The 17,183-nt window shown below is 44.8% G+C and overlaps 1 protein-coding gene across 2 annotated transcripts in view; it reads left to right on the top strand.

The window, feature by feature from the left end:
- The window catches only part of CLRN1 (clarin 1), a 44,678-nt gene extending 28,157 nt beyond the window's left edge, over positions 1–16,521 (top strand). Inside the window, exons 3-5 of one of the 2 annotated variants that reach the window (XM_040234865.1) lie at positions 3,751–3,781; positions 4,814–4,824; positions 16,256–16,521. In XM_040234865.1, the coding sequence (XP_040090799.1) occupies positions 3,751–3,781; positions 4,814–4,824; positions 16,256–16,521 (308 nt within the window). The remainder of the gene's footprint in view (positions 1–3,750; positions 3,782–4,813; positions 4,825–16,255) is intronic. The other variant, XM_040234873.1, reaches the window with a different exon arrangement.
- The last annotated feature ends 662 nt before the right edge of the window (positions 16,522–17,183 follow it).

Genomic DNA, 17,183 nt, shown 5'->3' with positions numbered 1-17,183 from the left:
GATCCATATTAGACTCTTTCTTTGCAGCTTGCCCTTTGGCTGCCAGCTCCCCTCCCAGCCCCTAGCCCCCAGGCCCCTTCTCTCTCTTGACACCACTCACTTCTCCCCGCACAGTTCAACTCTGGCCACCAGCTTGCACAGCTCCTTCTCTATCAGACAAACCCATGCACTTAACAGATGCTCACGCATCTTAGAAAGCAGTATACCAGCCTCTATCCATAGTAACCTGAGCACAGTTTGTTACTGCTCTGGACTCTTGGGCTTTTTAATCAATAGAAATTGCTCAGAGGCCAGAAGAGGCGTCCAGGCAGGCTTCATGGGGACTCGTGCTGAAGCATGAGGGAGTAAAGAGAAGTAACAGGTGTCCTTGCTTGCTCCCTGAGTTTACAGGGAGCTGGTTCCTTAAATGACATGAGGATTGTGGGGGGAAGCGGATCTGTGGGTCAGGCTGGAGAGGTGGTCTAAGTGGTCTTCCCACTCCCTCGGGGTGCTGTGTGCAGGGGTCATGAGGAGTACCCTGCTTTTGTTCCCTGAAACCCAGAAGTGGCAGCTGAGCTTTGGCCTTTTTGTATTTTACTGTTCATAATTTGCCCCAACTGCCCACACATGCAGTGATTTTTAGCCCCTTAGAGTTTCTTCACATCCTGTCTCTCAAAGAGATATTTGTCCAGGTGCAAACACTCTGGTAAAATGTCCTAGGTCTCAGCCTGTCTCAACTTCTTGGGGTCTTACCCCCTTTCAACATGCGTGCATGTATGTTTCTCAGTCAAGAACACTAGAGTGGGTTGTTGGGGGAATCTTCCCAATCCAGGGATTGAACTCAGGTCCTTGGCACCACAGGCATTCTTTACCACTGAGCCACCTGGAGAGCCCTTTACCCCCTCTACATCTTGCTAATCAAATTATTTACCCAACTGAAGTAGTTCTCTCTCTAGGGAGGGTTCTGCTAAGATAGTTTCCATATTTTTCACAAGTAAACAGCACAGTTTCAATTGTGCAGCAATGATTACCCTATATAGGGCAGCAGTGTCTAAGTCCTTCCCATCTTTGATACTCTCACACAAGCCTCCAGCATGGGGCTCGGCACACAGTAGACAATTCAGTACATATCCACTGACTTGGCAAAAGCAAGTCCAGAACGAGATGTGAAGCTGGTCATGTAAACAGCACAGGTCAGAGAAATCAGAATTCGAATGGGACAGAATTAGCAGAGGAGGCCCATAGAGGTGGTGGGTCAGGCTCCAGAGAGATAGGATAGAACAGTGTAAAGGGAGGCCAAGGCCTCTGCAATCAGGGCTGAGGGGCAAGAGCACAGGTACAAGGTGCAGATAGACAGACAAAGACAATGATTCAATCCCAAGGGAAGGCCAGGTTAAAAGCGGGTATTGGGGTTACTTCACCCCCACCCCACCCAGCAAACCAAACTGGCGGATCTGGATGGCATGCTATTTTAGTGGAACTCCTTGCATCAGCCAAGGGCCAACTAGACCACAGGATACATACTAACTTATCAGAGGGAATATAATGTTCCGCAGTGGTTCCTCAAGTGGAGGCCCCAGACCGGCACCATCCGCATCACCTGCGAACTTGATAGAAAAGCAAATTTTCTGCCTTCACCCCAGACCTCCTGAATCAGACACTCTGGAGTGGAGCCCAGCAATCTGTGTTAGCAAGCCCTCCAGGTGACTCGCAACTTCCCAGGTGGCACAGTGGTAAAGAATCTTCCCGCCACTGCAGGAGACACAAAAGACTGGGTTCGATCCCTGAGTCGGGAAAATCCCCTGGATGTAGAGATGGCAATCTGTGCCAGTATTCTTGCCATGGAGAGAGGAGCCTGGCGGGCCACAGTCCATGGAGTCCCAAAGAGCTGGACGCGACTGAGCATGCACGCCAGGTGACTGCTGAAAGCTCAGGTTTGAGAACCATGGCCATAGGGAGCTGATTATGTAGACGTTAGAGGGCTGAAAAAAAGACACCCAGAGGTAACTCAGAGATGGCAATGTCAGAAAGCAGTGGCCATCCCTAGGGCTTAGAGAATCCAGGGAAGAGTTTAGGGTTACCAGAACCTTGAGGCTGGAGGAAAGGCCCCAGGGCACTGGGTCTCAGCCCTCTGAGGAGGTGGCACTGTCCCTTGAGAGGATGGCACTCTCACGGGACACCAGGGGGCAGCTCTGGGAGTGTGGAAAGAGCTTGGGAACTCCCCAGTTGCTGCCTGGAACAGTGCTAGCCCATGACAAGACCAGCCAGACCTCAATTCCCTACCTGCTGCCCTCCCTGTGGGCAGAACAGGAGGCAGCCAATAAGACAGAACCCGAGTGTGGGGAGTCTGGACCCAGCATCACAGGGTAGAGGAAAGAAGAGTTGGTCTGACACCGAGACACAACAGCTTATTAAGTGGCACAGCTATCTCACACTCCAGCTTCTGAATGAAAACTGAGAACAGCCCATTTGGAAGACAAATTATTTGACAGTTCTAATGGACGACCGAACTAACGGTATTTGAAAAGCAGGATGACTCAGAAGGATGCAGAATTTAATCCAAGTCCCAGTTCTTATCTCGGCTTTTGGCCAAGTCCAATCCAAAGAAAGCCTGAACACAGAAATATATGCGGGAACACAGGCCCTGTGCTTATACTGTATCGGATTTATCTTTGAACTTACTGCAAAAGCAGGTGGTCAATGAAGTTTTGTGGATAAGAGAAGGAAGAGGGGGAGAGAGGAATGAACCAGCTACAGACCGGCCTCTGGCAGGGGATAAAGGCCCTGTGTTGCCAGATTATCTGCTTTCTCAAGTGCCAAATTTTTATTTTTCAATGGGATTTATTTATTTATTTACAATTTGGCCCAACCATGAGGCATGTGGGATCTTAGTTACCAGAATAGGGATCAAAGCCATGCCCCCTGCATTGGAAATGCAGAGTCTTATTAATCATTGGACCACCAGGGAAGTCCCCAATTTGTTATTTTGAAATGCCAAAATTTTCAACAATTTTTAAAAAACTGTGCGTGACAACAAAACGTGTGACGGTCAGATGGACGGACACTTTGTGACCTCTAGAGGTAACAGGCCATTCTTGAGTCATAGACTAACTACTCCATTCTGTTTGGTCTACCTACAGTACCCAGAAGTCCCTGGAAGTTTGGAAAAGTTTCTCTAAAGCTGTAACAGTCACAGCGACTCCCAGGTTTAAGCCCCACTTGTGGAAAGATGGGGATTTCACAGCCCTTATCAGAGACACTCAGAATGTAAGCCAATGGAGCATACACTCAGAGGTTGGAGCTTGTGCTAGGGGAGGAGTCCCTTAGTGCCCTAGGGTGCAGGGGTGGGGGTGGGGCGGTGGGGGTCACACGTCACTAGAGACCCCTCCCTCGGGGCAGCTCCCTTCTGAGTGGCCTCCCCCGTTTCTCTGCCCAGGTGGCCTCCCTCACAGCCAGCAGAGAAAAACTCCTTCCCTTTTTTTCTTCTCCTCTTGCTCACTCTGGCTTCCCCAGGATCCCCCCCTTCCCCTTCCCCTTCCCCGTGCTATGTCATGCCAGGGCTATTTCTTCAGCTGTCCACCTCCCTGCTGGGTGGGAACCCCAGACTTGGCATCCTGAGGTGTGAAGACAGGAGAAGGGGAGGGAAAAGAGTTCTTCCTGTTTGTCTGTCTGGGACCTTGCACGGTGCCTGGAGTAACAATGCTGTGAGCATCTCCTGGTGTGTCCTGATGTGCTGCATGCCAGACCCTCTGGGGATAGAAGGAAAGGGAGCCAAGCTCTGGGTGAGGCCAGCAACGGTGCAGTCACCACAGCTTGCTGGTCTGTACAGTCCAGAATCCTGTTGCCATCCTGGACCAGAAGTGCCTCCCACTCTCATGGCCTCCAGTCCAGCTCACGATCCTCAGTCTCCTATTATCATTCTCTCATGAAACCACCCAAGTCAGTTAATTTGCTTTTGCTCATCTTGTCAATTATAACCTAGATCTGAGATATAACACTAGATTTCCTAATGGTCTCCCACAGTGCATTTTGGGGCTTCCCAGGAAGGGCCAGTGGTAAAGAACCAACCTGCCAATGCAGGAGATGGAAGAGACACAGGTCAGATCCTGGGTTGAGAAGATTCCCTGGAGGAGGGCATGGCAACCCACTCCATTATTCTTGCCTGGAGACTCTCACAGACAATGCTATAGTCCATAGGGTCACAAAGGGTCGGACATGACTGAAGCAATTTAACACACACGCACAGTGCATTTTGGACAGTGATTCTCTTCCTGGACGGTGTATTAGAATCACCAGAAGAAAGTTCTAAACATACTGGGACTTCCCTGATGGTCCAGTGGTTAAGACTCCACCTTCCAACAACGGGGAGGCAGGTTCAATCACAGGTTGGCCACTAAGAACCCACATGCCTCAGGGCCAACAAAAGAAGCCCATATCCTGCAACTACAGAACCTGTGCACCCATGCTCTGCAACAAGAGAAGCCCACGCATGGCAATGAGAAGCCTTTCACCACAACTAGAGAAAGTCTGCATGCCATAGTGACGACTCAGAGCAGCCAAAACAAAAAAAGGTCTAAATATACAGATGCTGGATACAACACCACACTAATTAAATTGGAATCTCTGGGGGTGGAGGCTGGGCACTGATCTTTTTAAAGGTTTCTAAAGCAGAGAAGGAAATGGCAACCCACTCCAGTGTTCTTGCCTTGAGAATCCCAGGGACGGTGGAGCCTGGTGGGCTGCCGTCTATGGGGGTCACACAGAGTCGGACATAACTGAAGCGACTTAGCAGCAGCAAAGCAGAAACATTACTTTACGATAAAGGTCCATCTAGTCAAAGCTATGGTCTTTCCAGTAGTCTTGTATGGATGTGAGAATTGGACTATAAAGAAAGCTGAGCACTGAAGAATTGATGCTTTTGAACTGTGGTGTTGGCAAAGACTCTTGAGAGTCCCCTGGACTGCAAGGAGATCAAACCAGTCAATCGTAGAAGAAATCAGTCCTGAATACTGTGATGCTGAAGCTGAAATGCCAATACTTTGGCCACCTGATGCAAAGAACTGATTCACTGGAAAAGACCCTGATGCTGGGAAAGATTGAGGGCAGGAGTAGAAGGGGACGACAGAAGATGATATGGTTGGATGGCATTACTGACTTGATGGACATGAGTTTGAGTGGACAGGGAAGCCTGGCGTACTGCAGTCCATGGGGTCACAAAGAGTTGGACATGACTGAACGACTGAACTGAACTGAACAAGTGATTCCAATGTGTGACCAGTGTCAAGAACCACTGATACAGGTGCGTGTATTTCATTTATTCAACAAACCCTGACTGGGTGCCGCCATGAACCAGCCATTATGCGTGGGTGCTGGTGTTACCACAATTTGCAGGCATACTGTCCTGCCCTCGTGGAGCCAACCATCTAGTGGGAGGTTCAACAGAGGTGTACACAGGGAATTAAAGGTCCCAATAATCACAATGAAGGTGATAAACAGACTGCCATGATGGAGAATGAAGGGGAGGGGAGATAAGTCTTAATACGGTGGTTGGTGAAGGCTTCTCCAGGTAGCTGAGTTCTAAAGATACGAAGCTGAGAACCCTCAGAGAATTTCCCAATGCGAGGAGAAAACACATACGAGGAGATGCTAGGGAAAGAGGCCAGCATGCTGTAGGCACTGAAAGAAGGCCCATGTGGCTAGAGGGTAGGCAGTGAGGGGAAAATGGCCAAAAAAAAAAAAAAGAAAAGAAATTAGAGAGATCAGCTAACATCAGTTAATGTCAGACCTCAAAAGCCACTGTAAGTCTTTTAGAATTGATTCTAATTGCACGGAGAAACTTTTTTGAAAGGCCTTAAGAAGCTGTCTGATAGCTGATTTACCTTTTAAGAAATATCTGGTGAAAGAGTAGGCTATTGCATTGGAGATGGAGAGAGATGAATGGATTCTAAAAACATTTTGAAAGTAGATCCAAAATGCTTTGCAGGCAGCTTAAGCAATTAGTAGACAGTGGTGGCATTAACCAAGATGAATAAGTTGGGGGTGGAACAGGCTTAGAGTTCAGGGCAAAAAAGTGGTGGGGAGAGGAGCTTAGTATTAGAAATCAAGAATTCTATTTAGGGCCCATCAAGTTTGAGATCCTATGAGACGTTCAAGAGGACATGTCAAGTAGATAGTCAGATATATGAGTCTGGAACTCAGAGAAGAGGTCTAGACAAAAAACATAAATTTAGGAGTTGTCAGGATATACATATTATTCAAAGCAATCAAAATGGATGAGATCATCTAGAAAGAGAATATAGATACAGAAAAATTGGCCTAGGGCCACTCCCATCAGTTAGTTCTGGGGTTGAGAAGAAGGAGGAGCCAGGAAAGGACACTGACCAGGCCTCTCTGGAGATGAAGAAGGAAAGTCAGGAGATGTGGTATCCTGGAGGCTACAAGATGGGAAAGTTTCAAGAGTACAGGTCAACAAGAGAAAACCAACTCATAGTTACCAAAGGGGGAAGGTAAGGGGAGAGGGATATATTAGGAGTTGTGATTAACAGATACTAACTATATAAAATAAATTAACTATATTTAATAAATATAAAACTATATATATATAAAACCATGTACACCTGTGGTGGATTCATGTCAATCTATGCCAAAACCAATACAGAATTGTAAAGTAAAAATTAAAAATAAATAAATAAATTAAAAAAAAACATATATAAAATAGATAAACAGCAAGGTCCTACTGTATAGTACAGGGAACTATAGTCAAAGTCCTGTAATAAATCATAATGGAGAAGAATATGAAAAAGACTACATACGAATATATATACGTAACTGAATTACTTTGCTATACACTAGGAACTAGCACTGGCTCAGACAGTAAAGAATCGGCCTGCAGTGTGGGAGACCTGGTTTTGACCCTTGGGTTGGGAAGATTCCCTGGAGGAGAACACGGCAACCCACTCCGGTATTCTTGCCTGAAGAATCCCCATGGACAAAGGAGCCTGGCGGGCTACAGTCCATGGGTCACAAAGAGTCAGACACAACTGAGTGACTAAGCACAGACAGGAACTAACACAACATTGTAAATCAACTATACTTTAATTAAAAGTTAAAAAAAAAAAAAACAACCAGTACAGGTCACCAGTGAGCTTTGTGAAAAGGAGGCTACCTACAAGAGTCAATGAGAGGGAGGTGAGTGTGGCCAGGGAAGGCAGAATGGGGAAAACAAGGTGGAAAAACCTTCCTTCAAGGTTCATAATATAGTAGGAGAGAGATAAATGTACTCAAATAAAGGAGATAGAGAAATAGAGGGAACCCAAACAGAAGGAGTGGAGCATGGAAGCAACCAGACCTGTAGTTTCACACTGGAGAACTGACTATATAAGTGTATGCCTTTTCTACATTCCATTCAAGAAATTTCCCAATTGATGAAACAGAGTCTAACTCCCACGTGCATGTTAGAAAGCAGGTTACATGGAAGACTTGCCAAGGACCCATGGTAGAATATCCTAGGCAGTTCAGTGAATATTCTCTGAGGATGCTATAAAGTGCATTGATTCATGCCTTTTAGAGGTGATGAAAACCACCAAAATGTGGACTTCCTGCAAATTGTACTTATTGTATCTTCTCTTATATGCAGCATCATGTTTGAGTTACACCAACCAAGGTAAACAATGAAAATACCACTTTTCTTTAAAAAGGGGAGTAATTAATTAGGATAATTATAACCATGGCATAGAACATTAATAAGCACGGTCGTATATAAAATATGAAGACAGGAAAATAAAGAACAGTACAGAAATAGAAAGGTGGATAGATCAGTTTCAGGATTAATAGTATCCTGGCCTCTCTAACAAGCCTGTGTGCATATGTGTGTGTGTGTGTGTTTGTGTGTGCGTGTGTGTGCCAGCTAAGTCGCTCAGTTGTGTCTGACTCTTTGTGACCCTGGGGACTGTAGCCTGTCAGGCTCCTCTGCTCATGGAATTTTCCAGGCAAGAATACTGGAGTGGGTTGCCATTTCCCACTCTGGGGGATCTTCCTGACGCAGGGATTGAACCCACATCTCCACCTCCTGCACTGGCAGGCAGATTCTTTACCACTAGCACCACATGGGAAGCCCTGTAATAAGTCTAAGGCATATTTTTCTGCAACTGTTAGTTGAAAAACCAACTGCAACTTATTTCCACATCAGTCCTTATGGAGGAGCTGTTGTTCAGGGTCTGAGAAAGAAATCAAGGATGTCCAGGCGTCAAAGCTACAGAGCCTGAGGAGGATAGGATTGGTTATAAGAAAAGTCAGCAACAAAAATACTCCACTAGTTTCTTGGCATATACTTTGGAAGGAGATCACAGGAAGGAGAGAAGCAATATTAGCCAGCTTGTCATGGCAATGGGCAAGGAGATTTGTTCAGATGTGCAGGGTACCATCTGAAGGGCCAGAGTCATAGTGAGGGGATGCATTCTAGTCATTCATGGTAAGGATTCAGTAGAAGGACTGTTCAGATCACTTAGCCCAGGGCCTGGCTGTGTGTGATCTCCTGCAAGGAGACCCTCAGTCTTGTCCTAACACAATTGCAAAAAGACTCCTGTCTGTTCAGAATGGTCACTTACGTCTTCCCTCTGTTTCATTTAAGTTTTTTGTTTTGGCTGCACTGGCTCTTCATTGCAGTGTGGGCTCTTCATTGCAGTACAGAGGTTGTTGTGGCATATGGACTTAGTTGTCCCACGGCATGTGAGATCTTAGTTCCCCGACTAGGGCTCAAACCCGTGTCCACTGCATTGGAAGGCAGATTCTTAACCACTGGACCACCAGGGAAGTCCCATCCTCTCTTTCATTTAGAGTCAAAACCTAAGTCCTTTCTACGACTTTCAAAGCAGCACTTGCTCTGCCCCCCACAAAAACTGCACACAGGCCTCATGTCTTACTCCTCTCTGCCTGGTTCTCTTCTAAAACCACTTGGTTCCTTTGCACTCACTGTTCCTTCTGTTTGCAATGCTCCTCCCCTCAAATACCTGTCTTCTAACTCTCTGACTTCATCAAGAGGCACTGAAATATCATCTCATCTCTGAGACCTCCCCTGGCCATCTCTCTTCCCTGCTTTATTTTATTCTCCTTAGTACACATCACACTCTGATAAACTATAGAATGGACTTACTTATTTTGTTATTGCCTCTCTCTCCATTCTCACCACCACTAAGATACGTATCCCATCAAGATAGGAATTTTCATCTGCTTTTGCGGGAGTCGGGATACTATGATATAGAACACAGTATCTCATTTATTTTTGGCCATGCCACGTGCCATGTGGGATCTTCGTTCTGTGACCAAGGACCAAACCCATGCCCCCTGCATTGGAAATGCAGAGTCTTAACCACTGGACCACCAGGGAAGTTCCTCATCTGCTTTTTCAGTGCTATATCCCCAGTACCTAGAATAGTTCAGTAAGCATCCAGTAAGTATTTGTTGAATAAATGAATAAAACAGAAGCAGCTCTAAACATCTTCTAGTAACAAATGACCATCTCCTTTTCTGAGAATCTATTTAAATTAGACAAACATGTTGTTTTAAGACCATTTCTTCTTTGCACGAATCATTCTCACTCACGTGACATCTATAAAACTGAAGTTAGATATGGGCTCTGCAACTCTCTATGACAGAAGACATACATTACAGAAGAAGGGGGAAAGCTGAACCTCACTGGTATTATGAGTGCTGAAGAACTGAAGCTTTTGAACTGTGGAGCTGGGGAAGACTCTTGAGAGTCTCTTGGACTGCAAGGAGATCAAACCAGTCAATCCTAAAGGAAAGCAACTCTGAATATTCATTGGAAGGACTGATGCTGAGGCTGAAGCCCCAATACTTTGGCCACCTATTGTGAAAAGACCCTGATGCTGGGAAAGATTGAAGGCAGGAGGAGAAGGGGGTAACAGAGGATGATATGGTTGCTTGGCATCACTGACTCAATGGATGTGAGTTTGAGCAAACTTTGGGAGATAGTGAAGGACAGAGAAGCCTAGTGGGCTTCAGTCCATGGGGTCGCAAAGAGTCGGACAAGACTGAGCAATGAAACATCAGCAACTGGTACTATAACTTCACTCACACCTGCTATTTAGAAACACATGACCAAATGGCTCTCATGATAACCTCAATCTATTCTTAGGGATTAGCTTGCCTTACTAGTCTAGATGGTAGCCACTGGTCTCTAAAGTAGTCTGGAACTGGAGCAGTTTCCTTTTGGGGAAGAAATCATGGCCAGAGATCTCACCAAAAAAACTGATTTTCTAGTGAAATTACATAATTTCACAGAAAATTAGCACCTACACCTGAAAAGTTGTGGTTTTCCTACCACTGTGTATCATCTCTTAAGTCTCCTTAAAGAAGGAAATTTTCAAGAGGAAATGGAATGCCTCTAAGAGTTGCCATCGCGGGGACGGAAAACTTTTTTCCCTTCCCTTCCAGGTTCTTTGCCTGGTCTCATAATCAAATTGATAAAGGCAGATTAACAAGAGAAGACCAAATTTAATTTCGTACTGGAGCTCATAAAATATGAGACTCGAAGAACTGACACAAGCAGGCAGCTTTTACATCTTTCAGACAAAGAAACAATAATTTGTGAAAAATTAACAAGACAAAGTGGCTGGGGCTTGGGGTAGTAAATTGGTGAAGAATTTACAAGTTTTGTTTAGACAGCCATCTTGGCCCTGAATTCTCTATCTCTGGTGATAAGGATGTCTTCCACCCTCCAGGTGCAGAGAGGGTACCCTTCAAGTGGGCAATTTATTTCCTGATTTCAGGGAGACAGAGGAGGGTCAGAGTGTCCTTCTTATACTAGCTGTTTCTTACGTAACTTAAATTCAAAATAATCAATATGTTTAAGTGGGATAATTTAGGGTGGCAAATCCTGACCCCAATTACCTCTAAAAGAGTTTAAAGATGACCTGTTAGCTTTTTGGAAATCTTGGCCATTGTTTTAAATGAATTGAAATTCTAATTTACTATTTCCCAAATGCAATCTTAATGATAATAGAATGCTTCAGAGTTGGGGTTTTGTTTTATTTTTTCACTTTTGAGGGAAAATTTCCACCAGACTCCATGGATCCTGGCAGGATGTTCCCACCCCTGAGAGCATAGTCAACCTCAGGGGTCACCAAGGGATGAAGAAGCAGTGTTCTTGTTGGCTGTGACCTTCATTCCCTATATTGTAAGGACTGGAGGAGAGACAGATGTCCAATCCTGCAGCCCCAGACAGCTGCCAGAGGGGAGCCCTAAGTGTGCAGCGCCTAGTACATAACACTTGTTTGTTAATTGACTGATAATTCATGGTTTGATGGCCTTATAACTTAGCTATCCTATTCAGTCAGAAATTAACTGAGTGATCAAAGTCATTAAAAGGAGAAGGGGAAAAAAACCACTATGGTACCAGCCAGATGGTGGGGAAATCAAACACGTGAAAGGAAAATGGCTCGTTTTTGAGGGAGATACTGGCAGGAAAACCTCAGTCCTGTGCCTGGTTATAGTCTAAATCCTAGCTTGAGCAAGGCTTGTTGGGTTTTCCTACATCTGTTGTACTCTAATCTTTCTTGTGAGCTGGAGCAGTGTTGGTCAGATAGACAGACCTGGGGGGTGGGGACTGAAATGGCCCCAGCTGAGTTTGGGTTCTTGGGGGACACACAAGTAACTGGGCAAAGAAAGAAGGAAGCATGCAGGCATGATCCTAACCTCTGAGAGGCTGTGGGCAAGAGCATGAATGAAAGTCCACATACCACATGTCTAAACAGTTCAAAGTTATAAGCTAAACTATTCAATGAAACATATTCTATCCTTCTCCCTTGACAAATAAGGTCCTGGAAGCAAGATTCAAATTAGAATACTTAAAAAAATAATATTCTCTTATAATTTAAAAAATATTTTTATTTATTTATTTATTTGGCTGTCCCAGGTCTTAGTTGCAGCATGTGGGATCTAGTTCCCTGACCAGGGATTGAACCCAGGCTCCCTGCATTGGGAGTGTAGAGTCTTAGCCACTGGACCACCAGGGAAGTCCCAAATTTAGAATTCTTGAGCTCTGGAAATTCTGCATCTGAATGTGGCGAAGGGAGGAGTACCATCCCCTGTCTCTTCGCTTCTCTTCCCATGCCTGGTTCCATCCACACTGTAAAGGGCCTCAAGCAAGCACGTATGAACAGCCCACCGCATTTCCAACCTCTGATCATGCCTGCCAAACAGCTGTTCTTTCCCTTGGCCACTCTCAGGCCTCGGGGCTGTACAGCACCTGTCACAAAATCCACCCCTGGGGAGATGGACCCTGGAAAGACACTCATGCCAGCTCAGGAAGAGTGCTCAGGGCTGTGTGCAGAGAAAATTCCTGAGTCCCAAGAGTACAGTCTTCAAGGCAAATAGATGGGAAACAATGGAAAATGACAGACTTTATTTTCTGGGGCTCCAAAATCACTGCAGATGGTGACTGCAGCCACGAAATTAAAAGACGCTTGCTCCTTGGAAGGAATGCTATGACCAACCTAGACAGCATATTAAAAAGCAGAGATATCACTTTGCCAACAAAGATCCATATAAAAGCTATGCTTTTTCTAGCAGTCATGTATGGATGTGAGAGTTGGACCATAAAGAAGGCTGAGCACTGAAGAATTGATGCTTTTGAACTGTGGTGTTGGAGACGATTCTTGAGAGTCCCTTGGGCTGCAAGGAGATCAAACCAGTCAATCCTAAAGGAAATTGGCCTTGAATATTCATTGGAAGGACTGATGCTGAAGCTCCAATACTTGGGCCACCTGATGCAAAGAGCCAGCTCATTAGAAAAGACTCTGATGCTGGGAAAGATTGGAGGCAGGAAGAAAAGGGGCTGCCAGAGGGTGAGATGGTTGGATGGCATCATCAACTCAATGGACATGAGTTTGAACAAACTCTGCGAGACAGTGAAGGACAGGAAAGCCTGGCATGCTGCAGTCCATAGGGTCGCAAAGAGTCGGACACAACTTAGTGACTGAACAACAGCAAGAGTATAGTCTAGAACGCAGTCAAGGACTCTAGACGGACCCATTCCATTGACCTCAAGGATTCCTCACCTTATGGGGGAGAGGTATCAATAGGACAGAGAAAGCAGGACCCTTTAAATATGGCGCCCATAGCAGGAACCCCCTCGTTGGAGTCTTAGGGCCAAACTGGAAACATGCTGAACCCTATTCTTATCATTACTCACATCTATTCTTATCGCTTCCACCCCTCTCTCCATGTCCCCAGCAGCCACGTCAAAAAGACAAACACTTTGGGGTATCTTTTGCTCCATAAGCCATAAATAGGTATCAGTGGCCCCCTACTTCTTTTAGAGCCGGGGAAAGAGAAGCAAAAATGCCCCAAGTTCACACTGAGTTGTTTCCCTTCATGTGTCTTAGCATCACTCAGGGCTTGGCAGAGACTCAGGATGCTCTGACTTTGAAATGACCAAGTCTACTTCATGGATAACTCCTAAATCCAGAGCAAAATCATAGACCATCCTCCTAACGACCACACTGTGTTTTGGGAGCTTGCAGGCTTGAAGTATTAGCTCCAGCAAAGGGCTATTGGTTTTAAGATACCCCAGCAACCTTGACTTAATTTGAAATGTGGTCTCACTATGATGCAGTCTCCTTAACAAAGTAGTACCTTTAAAATATTTAACAACTTGAAAAAGGAAACCAAACTTGAATTTTTCTTTCAAGCACCAAGAATATACAGTGCCTCACTTCGGTCTGAAATTCACCATCTCCTCACACAAAGAAGGTTCTCATGGTAAAAGCAATGGCATTTTCTCCACAATTTTCAAATAAAAGATAAAGAGAAAACAGCATTGCAGCCTCTTTGTTAGCTTGAACAATAAAGGAATAATACAGTTTTGCCAGGGGAGAGCTCTGGTTTTAAGCTCAGAATACAAAAATAGGCTGACAATTTTTACAAAGGAATATTCCCTGAGGCTGGTGGGAAGTGAAGTTTCTAGAAAATTATATCATTTGATTATTTGGGGGTGTATGATGATGAGGAGCAAGCTGGTGGGGCCAGTCCTCAGTGAAATTCTAATAGAAAAAATGGAATTTCACTTTTCCTGTTCACTCCCGCCCCCACCCCCACTCTACCAACCCAAACCCAGCCTTTAGAAAAGAAACGGAGCAACATTTGCATGTTAGCACCTCATGTCTGGAATGTTCTCCCCACACAGTCCAGCCTCTCTTTGCTAACTTTTCCTACAGCTACTTCCAAAGAACCTTCTAGGATGCTGCCCACCCTCGCAGGTATAGCCACCCACACCTCCCTTACTGTGACGCTCACTGAGATAGGTTTATAACTTTTTTATCTGAGTTCCCTGCCCAGTTATACTCTCTGTTAGTGCAGAAACCACCATATGCCTTTTCTTTCATGTTGAAAGCTCCACCACTATTACCATGCTGGCCCATCAATAAGTCTTACTGAATAAAGGATTGAGTGAATTAATGAATGGGAACTTAAGCCACTATGTTGCTGCTCCCAGGACATCTGAATAAACTGTCATTGAAGGCAAAAGCACTTACTCCTCTTCAAGGAGTCACAAATCTAATGGGAGAGTGTGTGGAGGAACAAGGCAGGGTAGGCTAACTGATGGAGTTAGGGGTTTTTTAGGGATGATGGTTAAGACTTGCAAGGCAAAAAGAATACATAAATTTTTGGTGTGTGGTAGAGTGCAGTAAGGGATGATGGTTAAGACTTGCAAGGCAAAAAGAATACATAAACACCAGAGGAACAGTGACCAATTAGTAAGCATTTCTCTGTGACAATTCTAATATCAAATGTTAATCTTGAATCATCTTTCTTATCCATATTTTATAGATAAGGAAGTGGGGACTGGGAGGTTAAAACTGACTTTTGGGACTTCTCTGGTAGTCCAGTGGTTAAGACTCTGAACTTCCACTGCAGGGGGTGCAGGTTTGGTCCCTGATCAGGGAACTGAGACCCCACATGCAGCACAGAGTGACCAATAAATAAAATTTAAAATGGCCTACTTTCATATAACAAAAGGGAGATTCAGAGCGTGAAACCAAATTGTTTTAATCAAAGTCAGAAAACCATTTCAGCAAGTCTCCTTTTATGACCTGGGATGCATCTGTAGCTGTGGGAGTCCTCAGAGCTCTGGCTCTCCATGGTGTCTCTGACTCTGCTCCCCCATTGCTACATGCTTCTGCTCCCCTGTGCCATCCACTCCTCTGGGGAGCTCCCTTCCTCCATCCTCAGGGGAGATGGCCTGAGTTTTCAGGCACCACTCAATATGTTGTGCCCCTGTCCTGCAGAGAACTCCAGGCCATAGTCACACCATTTAAAAGTAGATTAGGCTACCAGTGAGTAATAAATGAGAGGAAAATAATAATAATGGATTAAACAAAATAAATACTTATTATTCTCTCATGTAAAAACCTAGAAGTTGAAGTCCAGGGCTGGTCTGGTGACTCCTGGTATCTGATATCCAAGATTCCCCCTTTCCTATTTTTCCCTAACACATGGCTTCCATTTCTAAGGTCACATTGCCCAAAATGGTGCTCCAGTCATTGCATACGTATTCCAGCTACAGGAAGGACAACAGGGAAAGAAAGTGCAGGCCCCTAATGCTGCACACTTCAAGGAAACTTTTCTAGGCCCACATACCAACCGCCCTCAACCAATGTAGTCTTTGTTCAAGGCAGCCACGTACCTAGGTGAAAATCCTGAGTTCTGTTACAAACAAGGAGAGTAGATACTCTCCACCTCAACATGTTAGACACGGCTGCCTTTGCGCAGGGACACCTCTGGGCAGCTGTGGCCAGGTGGGAGCTGGAGGAGGGGAAGGAGAAAGCTTTCAGCCCTTTCACAAGGGGACTAGATGACAACCATTTCTCGTATATGGCCTGTGAAGTACAGAGAAATATGTTCTCTTGAAGTCACACCACAGCAGTGGTTGCTGTGTAACCTGATTCCACCACTGTGCTTTTAAGGTGCCCAGCAATTCAGCCTCTCTTCATGCAAAGTGGAACATCTCCTAGTCTTTGTAAGATTGGCTCAATTCTCCCTTGCAACAAGTCTTCTCATTCAGAGCCATAACCCAGATACTACCACCCGTCGTTGGAATATCAGGTTCATGATTACAAATTTGAAGTATTTTTGTAGAAGAATGCAAATGAAATGGTGGGAAAGGTTTTCCTTAGTTTGCACGTAAACCCTCTTTCTTGTCCCTTACAATCAGGAAATATTTGTCCCAGCACGTTGTTTGTTCTTTCTCTTGCAGGCTCCTGTGGCTGTCTTGTCATGATATTGTTTGCCTCTGAAGTGAAAATCCACCACCTCTCAGAAAAAATTGCAAATTATAAGGAAGGGACTTACGCCTACAAAACGCAAAGTGAAAAATATACCACCTCCTTCTGGGTGGTTTTCATTTGCTTTTTTGTTCATTTTCTGAATGGGCTTCTAATACGACTTGCTGGATTTCAGTTCCCTTTTGCGAAATCTAAAGACACAGAAACAACTAATGTAGCTGCAGACCTAATGTACTGAAAGGCAAACACGTCTGTCGTTCTCACAGTGAGAGAGGAGACTAGCTCTGGTCACTTGGCTGTGGTTAATTTTGCTCAGCCTTTTAGATGCACAGATTAAAGCACCAAACCCTGTGTGATATTATATACAAACTGGGTGCTAAGGACACAGGCCAGAAATGAAGAAGAGCAGAAGAAAGGCTTCAGAAGCTTGTTTAACCTGGTGGGAAATTGCTTTACCTGGCTAGTTGAGACAGTTGACTAGTTGACTAGAATGAACAAACCAGAGTGCAAAATGTCTGCTCTGTCAGGAAGAAATCAAGAGGTCTGAGGAATACATTTTAAAACAAACAAATACTATTTCTGATAATATCCACACATTTGTTGCCACAGATACCAGAAGACAGAACTGGAATTGCTTTCCTAAAATGATACTGCATTAATTGAGCAATGCTAAGTATATCAGGCACTTTTTAAAAAGTCATTCAAAGCACTGTCTTATTTCCATGCCTGTTAGTCAAAATGTATAAACCTCTAAAAGGGAAAAAGAAGAAATGCAGTACTTTCAACAGACATAATTGCTGGGACCACTGAGGAATCATGAAAAGTGATTCTTCCCAGTAAATTCGTTGCAAAATGACTCATTGGAGCTGTTGCTTCAAACTTTGTAGTGTCTTCAAGCAC

The sequence above is a fragment of the Oryx dammah genome, unplaced genomic scaffold (genome assembly GCF_014754425.2).
Source record: "Oryx dammah isolate SB20612 unplaced genomic scaffold, SCBI_Odam_1.1 HiC_scaffold_2, whole genome shotgun sequence".
NCBI lineage: Eukaryota > Metazoa > Chordata > Mammalia > Artiodactyla > Bovidae > Oryx > Oryx dammah.
Note: the sequence above shows the minus strand (reverse complement) of the source record. Positions and strands in the feature narration are given on the sequence as shown.